Source organism: Corvus brachyrhynchos, unplaced genomic scaffold, assembly GCF_000691975.1.
Source record: "Corvus brachyrhynchos isolate BGI_N302 unplaced genomic scaffold, ASM69197v1 scaffold783, whole genome shotgun sequence".
In the NCBI taxonomy this organism is placed as follows: Eukaryota; Metazoa; Chordata; class Aves; order Passeriformes; family Corvidae; genus Corvus; species Corvus brachyrhynchos.
Genome location: NW_008236979.1, coordinates 1,087,691 through 1,096,549, shown reverse-complemented (window position 1 = coordinate 1,096,549; position 8,859 = coordinate 1,087,691). Strand labels below are relative to the sequence as shown.

The 8,859-nt window shown below is 40.3% G+C and overlaps 1 protein-coding gene across 2 annotated transcripts in view; it reads left to right on the top strand.

Moving 5' to 3' along the window:
- The window catches only part of GFRA1 (GDNF family receptor alpha 1), a 138,804-nt gene continuing 129,945 nt past the window's right edge, over positions 1 to 8,859 (top strand). The window contains exons 1-3 of one of the 2 annotated variants that reach the window (XM_008629375.2): positions 1 to 472; positions 1,555 to 1,857; positions 3,062 to 3,145. In XM_008629375.2, coding sequence (XP_008627597.1) covers positions 433 to 472; positions 1,555 to 1,857; positions 3,062 to 3,145 — 427 coding nt within the window. In that variant the 5' untranslated portion in view covers positions 1 to 432. The remainder of the gene's footprint in view (positions 473 to 1,554; positions 1,858 to 3,061; positions 3,146 to 8,859) is intronic. The other variant, XM_008629376.2, reaches the window with a different exon arrangement.

Below are 8,859 nucleotides of genomic sequence, written 5' to 3'. Positions count from 1 at the left end.
CCCCGTGCGCTCTCGGTCCCTCCCTGGGAACAGGCGCTGCCCACCCAAGGAGGCGACCGGCGCTCCTGCCCCGCTGCCGCTCGCTCACTCACACACGCTCACACACAGACACACACACATATACCCGTGCGTGCGCCTCTCGCTCCCGCACTGGAGTCAGTGCTTGTGCCTGCAGGTTGCTCAGACCTGAAATCTAAAGGAAAAGCTCAGCGTTTGCGTCGCTGCTCCTGCCGCCGGTGGTGGTAGCGGTGGAGAGGAGGGGGGTTGTGGTTTGGTTTTTTTTTTTTTTGCTTGGTGGGTTTTTTCCCCCCTTGAATTCAATGGATCTGAACTTGGAGCCTTTGGACCTCGGCGGTGTTGGAATATCTACATGCTGATCATCTTTGTTGTGACACATCAAGTCGTTTGGGGAAACCATCCGAAGACAGCAAGATGTTTCTCGTTCTCTTGTACTTCGCTTTGCCCTTAGTGGGTAAGTTGCTGGTGCCTGATTTCGGTTTGCACATCGCTTCATAAAGCAGAGCATAGGGTTTATGGGACTGGGAGCCTGATGGTTGTCAGTCTATTGTTTAGGCAGAACAGTGAAGTTTCCAGTAGTTTTTATGGCTCTGCCTCACATCAGTTAGCCCGGTCTACGTTTAAAGCTTTGTGAGGTTGCAGACTTCGGTACTTGCCTGTCTAGCCTCTTATTAAATTGGGTCCTCGCAAGTTACAGGGAAACTTTTCATTTAAATAAAATAAGGCTGCCTGGGGAGGGTGGGGGATGACAAGAGGCAGCTGAAGGATTACATCTTCACCTGAACCTGGCAGCATGCCCGACTGGTAGTGGTTTGCAGCCCAAACTGGTTTCCTTTCCACAGGAGAGGTTTGCATTTCCATCCGCATGTGTCTGAGGGAGCATGACGGGGGCACGATGGAGAGGAGAGAGTTAATGCAATTTGCTTTGTTCTCCTGCAAAAGCATCATACGTGGAGAGAGATGGGGAGGGGGGGAAGTAACAAATTCTACCTTTATACATATAGAATAAGAAAAAATGTGTACAGCCTTTAAAAAGTGACTGACGCAAAGACAGGCTAATATCAATCAGTGAGGATACTTATCTCCCTCAGCGGGTTTTTCCTGGATGTAAGTGAAATAACAGCAAAGCTCTTGTGGAAAGTGAGGCTGAATATTTAACCCCTCAGTTAAAATCTGGACTGGAACGCTGATTTGTTTCACCAAAATGGATCTATGGAATAACAAATTTTGTCAGGCACATTAACCCCTCTGGGTTTTCTTTCCTTTTTGTGTTTCCTCATAAATCAGCCATCAGGGTTAAAAAATACTGTTTCCTTGGACTCCCCCGAAAGTGGATCTAAGCCCATGGAAACCCTGTGTGCTTTTTCCTAAGGTGTAGCATGAAGCCAGGAGGTTTGCAAGGTGCTGCTCCTGGGGTTGGCTACATGTGCTGCGTGAGGAGGTGCCCCGTGCTTCCCAGATGCTTCTCTGGAGCTCGGGTAGAACCCACCCTCCTCCCTCAAAGAGCGTGTGTTGGTTTGTGTCTCCTCTCCATAGATGTACTTTTGTCTGCAGAAGTGAGCGGGCTGCCTGGAGGGGACCGCCTGGACTGCGTGAAAGCCAGCGATCAGTGTCTGAAGGAGCAGAGCTGTAGTACTAAATTCAGGACACTGAGGCAGTGTGTAGCCGGCAAAGAGAGCAACTTCAGCCGGACCACGGGCCTGGAGGCGAAGGACGAATGCAGAAGCGCCATGGAAGCTCTCAAGCAGAAATCCCTGTACAACTGCCGCTGCAAGAGGGGCATGAAGAAGGAGAAGAACTGCCTGCGCATTTACTGGAGCATGTACCAGAGCTTGCAGGGTACGTGGCGAAGCGCAGAACCCCCAGTGCAGGGTGCGGGTTTGCGCCTGCCCCTGAGCCCCAGCCGGGCTCTGACCCCGCAGCTCTCATTGTGCTCGTCAGCTGCCGCCCGAGGAGCCTCCATCCGCCCCCAGCGCAGCTGCGGCTCCGGTCCTGGGCTGGGAATGGACAGCGAGAGCTTCCTCCAGGGGACCCAGCTGACCTTTCTAAACCACAGTCAAAAAATAAGGGCACTAGCATGTGCAAGAGCCACAAAAACAGTAATTTGGAGACATTTTCTTAATAATATTAGAACTCCTTAATTAGGACTCACCTAACAAGACCACAGGGCACTGGGACTAGTTTCTTAGCTTTTTTGGTGAAAGTTAAATATAATATGAAGAGGAGATTGTTTTAAGTAAAAGTTTATTTTTTCCTTTCCTGTATTTAGTAGCAGTATTCCCTGGACATGCTGAGGCATAAAAAACCCCAAAGTTTATGGGTCCTAGAGCATGTAGATGTGCCAGTTAGAAGGGATATGACAGTGATTGACTCAGGACTCCTCTGCTACTCATATTCATAAGGCAAATTTCCCTTAGTCTGCTGAGAATAGTCAGGTCCTCATATGAGACAGCATTTTTAGCCCTGTTTTGCTGTGGCCCAGGAGTTGAAGGTGCAGTCCTTCACTTCAGTGTGCTTTTTCTTTTTTTTTTTAGTTGCTTTTGCAATAAGGGAAGTAATCCCACATATCCATATGTGTTAATGAGTCCAGACATATATTTTTGCTAACTGTAATAATGGACATTTTGTGCATCATAAAAAGCTTCCCTTCCAACATCATCTTGTTAGAAGTGTTTTATACCAAAGATGCTAGTTTTTGGCTGTTAGCTGAGCTGCTCTGGAAAAGAGCTCTGCTGTTAATGCTGAATGTAGAGGAACATCCTTGCTACAACTTCTCTCCCACTGGAATGAGATGGGACAGTCCCTGTGATGTCACAGGCTGTCTTTGCAAATTATGACCTTACCCAGGGAGGAAGGAGAGAAAAGATCTGTGACAGGGACAATCAGCTCCTTTAGGTGTTTCTATAGCTAATTCTTTGAGAAGTAGCCATATAAACTTTTTAAATGGATTTAAGGGGAGTACATTTCACTAAGTAAAAGTAAACAAGTAATCTTACCCCGAATTCTTGTATAAGAAAAAAATGCAAATATTTTTTGTCCTTAGGAAATGACTTGCTTGAAGATTCCCCTTATGAGCCAGTTAACAGCAGACTATCAGACATATTCAGGCTAGCACCAATTGTATCAGGTAAGCAGACTTAAAATTCTTTAACTGATACATGATTTTATAATTGAATTATGGAACTTTCAAGCAGTACTCATAACTAAAAAGAAATTATAATGGCTTCCTGAATTTAGGAAGCTCATGATATAGTTGCACAAAAGAAAAGGCTAATTGGTTTTGAAGTGAAAGAGTGCTTGGCAGGATGGCAATTTGTATTCTTTTTGAGTCATTCTTGACAATAAATGCTAAATTTTCCTGTAGGTGGCAATCTGATTCCCTGTGTTCCCAATTTACAAATCATTTCCTTTTTGGGAATTTGGTCAGTGCAAGTTACCTCCTATTGACTTTACAGAAATCAGAAGATATATCTTTCAAATGTTTGCATAAGGGAATGCTTTCTAGTTTCATACAGTTCTGTAAAAAAAGAAAATTCAGAATTAAGGCTTGTCTTCTTTTCTGGAACTGCTGCCTTTTTAAAGAGCCTGTTCACAACTTTCTTCCTCCTTTTTCTTCCACCTCCTTGCCTTTTTTCTTGTTGCTGTGTGGCTGCCTTTCAGAACTTTTTTGTGGTATTTTGAATAGGTTGCTTGGCGATTAAACAATGATGTTTGTTCTTTATCAGCCTAAATTATACTCATTTGGGATCATATTTATTGAAAATATGGTTTTGGGGGGCATTCGCTGGTGTTACGGATTGGAATTTAATTTCTTTTTAGGAGTTTTAGAAAATCTTTTTTGAGGATGCAGTCTGTACTCTGGTCTTCTATTTCTTTAGCTCCATAAAACAAATCAACTATGCGTGGTACAGTGTGTAAGTTGGACAGTGCTGAAGCTGTACTTAACTGACAGGTTCTGGATAAGCATTAGGAGGTACCTCTTTAAAAGAAAGAAAAAAAAATAAAAGACCAGAGAGAGTGGCTTGACCAATTTTTAGCTGTACTTACACTTTTTAGGACTCAAAGTCCCATTAAAAGCCAGGGGGACTTAGATTGTTAAGTATTTAATGGTACAGATTTTCAAAGGCACATAGACACATAAAATGTAGATAACTGCCCATTGGGATTTTCAGAAAGGACTAAGTGATTTAAATAGGCGTTAGATGCCCAGGCAGTTTTGAAAATTCTAAGTGCTTAATGCATCTTTAGGTGTCTTAATGCCTTTGAAAATTGTCCCTTTAGTCACTTTTCAATATGTGACTTCAGATCCTTATGCCATACATCTTTTGAAAGCATTGTCTTATTTGGTGAGCCAGCCTGCTGGAGAAATAGTAGAGAGCAAAGATAAATCTCTGAAGAATCTTTATTTCTAATATTTTTTATTGCTTAAAACTCCAACTTAATATAAAACCAAGACAAAATCAGTGCAGAGGAGTTCCAGGCTGTTTTCTTAAAGTTTATGATCAGCCTGCCTGGGGCCAAATTCTAACCTACCTCAGCAGTTTTATGATCTGCAGAGAAATACCCAATCTGCTTTCTTCCTTTCTGTTATTTTTTTTAGATTCCCCATTTACTTGCAGAATAATTACCTTAAAGATGTAATTTTCATGTGCCTGTTCTGTGTGACAGTGAAGTAAGACATAGTTGCCAACAGGTGTCCATCCTACCACAGTTAGGTCTCATTCTGTGTTACCAGTGCACCCCAAATTGCTGCTCCCTTGGTCAAAAATTTCAGGCTTACAAGGATGGGAGGCCTAGAATTCACAGTGAGCAACAAACAGAAGTTGTCATCCAGTGGAAAAACACCAGTATTTGAAAGTACTGTCAGCTGAAAGAGAAAGATTAGCAAAAGCATTTTTCTTATTGTCATGGTTACTATTGCATGCTGTATTCTTTAAAGCTCTTCAGTCTTACAGGTTTTTTGCAGAGCTCTGCAAATACAACAGAACTTGGTAAAATCTGAGTAAAACGAACAAACAGAACAATCCCTGTTCAGGTAGCATTGACAGGTGTTTTGTAACTGGTGTTCTGCTAATGTGGACATTGTATTTATAAATGTTGCTGCATTGTTCACTCCCATTAAAGTTACTTGTGTGTAATTAAAATCAGCAATTAACCCTTTCATATCACAAAGCCCATTCTGTGGTACTGTGGGATTTGGTATATATCAAGTAGAATGCTCTTGCCCCCTTTTGTCTTTATTTTAAATAGTATAAAATAATCACAGTACTTTTCTTCTGTGGTATGTAAAAGGGGAAGTCAGTGGCTGAGATGATTGTTTTGTGTCAGATAAGTCTTTTGTAGTCTACGTAAGCCTAACAAATGAAGGACAGCTTTTAAAACCAGTTAAAGTTGATGTAATTCTATTCTGATAGATGTTCAAAATTGCTTCCCCTATGGAGACAGGAGGCTGCAGTCTCTCTAATTCAAGCATCAATGTGTTGATTTAGAAAAAAAGTCAGGAATATATTGCTAAACCTGTTACTAAGTTTGAGTCTTCCCAGTTGAAAGACTGGGCTGTCTTGTTTTCTGTTTTGGGTTTGAATTTTCTTTGTAACTGCTGTGTCAGACGTGGTGCTTCTGCCTCAAGGGTGTGAATTTCTTCCTGTTAATCAGCTCTTCAAATTGTTGAAGATTTGTGTGTTTTGGAGGGTAACAGATTTGGTTTAGTTTTTATGATGTAAAGATTTTGCTTAAACAGACATTTTTCCTTGAACCTTTACCATTTTAGAGAGGTGAAAACGTTTTAAGGCCATTGACTTCTATCACAACTACAGTAAATGCAAAATCTGTTGATTAGATTTCAGAAGTGAGTTTCACACTACATTAAGGAGACATGCTTGAATTAGTAACTTCTTAAAGCTATCTGTGGCTTTTTACTATCTGGAGAACTGTTTGCCTCTTAAATTTGTAATTTATTTGACATTGAGCCTTGCAACTGGAAGATAATGTTATTATTTTGGTATTAGCTGATACAGTGTAGTGGTCATCTTGGGCACATTGTAAGAAAATACCGTGCATAGAAAATGTAGCTGCACATACCTGTAGAAATACTTAACAAAGTGGTGTTTCTGAAATGTCTCTCATTTCAACACAAAAGGGAGAGCCACCAGATCTGAATAAAATGCCTTAAGCCACATCTGTGAAGTGGTGTAAGTAGAAAAAGTGTTAAAAAGGCTTGGCTATTTTTTAGATCAACGCTTTTAGGGTGACAAAATGCTCTCCTCCCATGGATTCACTTCTAAGTTGCCTGGTTGTTCATTGGCTTATTATGTCATCGTTATCTTTGTGAATCTTCTTTCTTTTACATCCATTACGTTCAGAAATAATCTTGAAAGAACAGGCTACATAAATCAGAACAGTTGTTAAAATGTGGAGGTTTTGCTGTTCATCTGTGGAGAATTGGTTGGTTACATGCTGCTAGTTAGGCCTTGCTTCTAGTTGGTAAAGCACAGGACTGGTAGAAATTAATTATTTTGCCAGTATTTCTTCTTAGTGTAGTAAATTGTTTTTGCCAAGTGCCTTGTGCATCGTTAACAAGTGAGAGAAAGAAAATGGCTTGTATGATTGTGTGTCAAAGGGACTCTTCCCTGATTCTGCTGTTCTCATTAGAGGCTGCCTGGTCTAAAAAGTCTGGGCATCTTCTGTCATAAAAGGTATGTGGAAACTTATATTTAGAAATGGGGATATTTTATATTTATTACGGTAAACTTCTAAATTAAAACCAAGAACTCAGTAGACAGCACAGCATGTTGGGTTTCTTGCTGGAGTGTATCATTCCACGTTAGAACACAGCACATGAAGTTACAAGGTTTGATTTGCACACTAAGCTGTAAATGCAAACAGAAACAAAATGTAAGGTGGCTTTTTACTGTATATACAAAGTTGAGACTGTAAAATTCGTCAGTGCTGGAGTCTCAGGAGTGCGTGTGTGCTGCAGGTGTATGAGGATGGCTCTGGGTCTCCCTCTAGGATCTCTCCATTGCTCAGAAGGAGAGGAGGATGATCAGTAGTTTTCTCACCTTCCTTGGAGTTTTTCAAAGTCTTTTGGGCATCTTGAATAATTTATTCACAAATCACTAAGTCGATTGCAGGGAAAGTACGAATCCAGTGTGCAAAACACTCTATTGGGGATGTGACAGACTATTATAAGGGAATAGTCCCCTCTCCCCAGCATAAAACCTGTTCTGATTATTGATGGCCACTATTTGCCTCCTCCCTGTTACATTTTTCTTCTCAGGGATGGGGTAGAGACATCACTGAGAATGAACTGCAGATGTTTCCTTGGAAAAGTTGCCATCAGCAAAGGTGGAGGAGGAGCGTTGGGGCTTTTCAATCCGAATTCCCAGGATTCAGAGAAATAGAGCTTCCTTGTCTTCTCCTCATAGTTTCTCTTCCTGCTATTCTGTAAAGAGGGGCTGTAGAATTAGAACAAGCTGTGTCATAGTGATTAATTTCCCCCAAACCTTCAAAATCCCAAAATTCTTTTAATCAAGAATGGAGTGTTTCCTTATTCAGTTTTGTAATTCTTGATCTGATGTAAGAGCTGTGTTCTGGGTAGCAGGTCCCTGACACTTTAATTATTATTTACTTCTTTTTTTCCTACCTGGTAAATGACTTTTCATTTGTAGAATCCATGTATGGCATTTTTTAGATTGTTTATCAAAAAGATAAGTTAGAATCTCTCTCCTAGCCAAGGCATTCACTGCTTTTTCCTTTTGGGGTTTGTGGCGTGTGAATTAGTGGCTTCTCCCATGAATTAATACTGTATGACATCTGCAATTCCTATTGCCCAAGGCCTCTAATCCTGTTTCTGTTCCTAAATCTGCGTGCATTTCAAATGCCATGTATTTTTCTAATTTAACACTATGTCTTTTTATGAAATTTCTGTAAGATTGTTTGAGATGCCACTTTTCTACAAAGGCCACCTAATTTTAAAAATATTAAAAATGTTGATTTCTCTTGACACTTAGCAATGCTTTTATTAGGTCTTAAACCTCCATATTGTTGCTGCTTAGTTAAAAAAAACTGAGATACTTCATATTACTTACCTTATATGTACACCCGAGTTGATAAACAATAAACCAGATCTTATTAGGTTAATAGGAGTCTTGCAATCTGATTCTGTTCCCACTGAAGTAAGCATAACATATCAAAATCTTCTTATTTGATTATGATGTATTCTGTTTCCTCTTGTAATTTTTTTTTGGGCTTTGTTCTGGTTTTCTGATGTGAGGTCGAACCTTTTGATAACAGAAAAGTAAAAACTTCGTATATTAAGTTTCCATTAGATTGTCACACACAACACTATATTATTCTTTATAAAGTAATGCATTAAAATAATAGCCCTTGAACCAATATTTAATACTGGTTTTACACAAATCCAGACTAACTCTATTTTCCTCAGTGAGAATTTGTGTGCTGTTGCAAGAAAAAAACAGACAAACCAGGCATCTATTTTAACTGTGTTTAACAAAATGAAAAAAGTTTGACAGAAATAAATCTAAGCATGTACAATGTTTGTGTTCTTTGACATTTCTGAGTGCAGATTTTCCTTGTAGAGACAACTAGGCAGATAACAAGTTATCGAGGGTGCATAGATACCAGTTACTGATTTCCACTTCTGCATTTTTATAATCAGATTGGATTTCACACAAAGGAAAATCACTTTGGTGACTGTTGGCTTGCAGGAGCTCTTTGAACATCCTGTTTTCTGCATTTCTTGAAGCTAGATCTGGTTATGAGAGGGGAATTAAGTACCTTGCTGAAGTAACTGATTGGCCTATAACGGCAGCGCCTGTG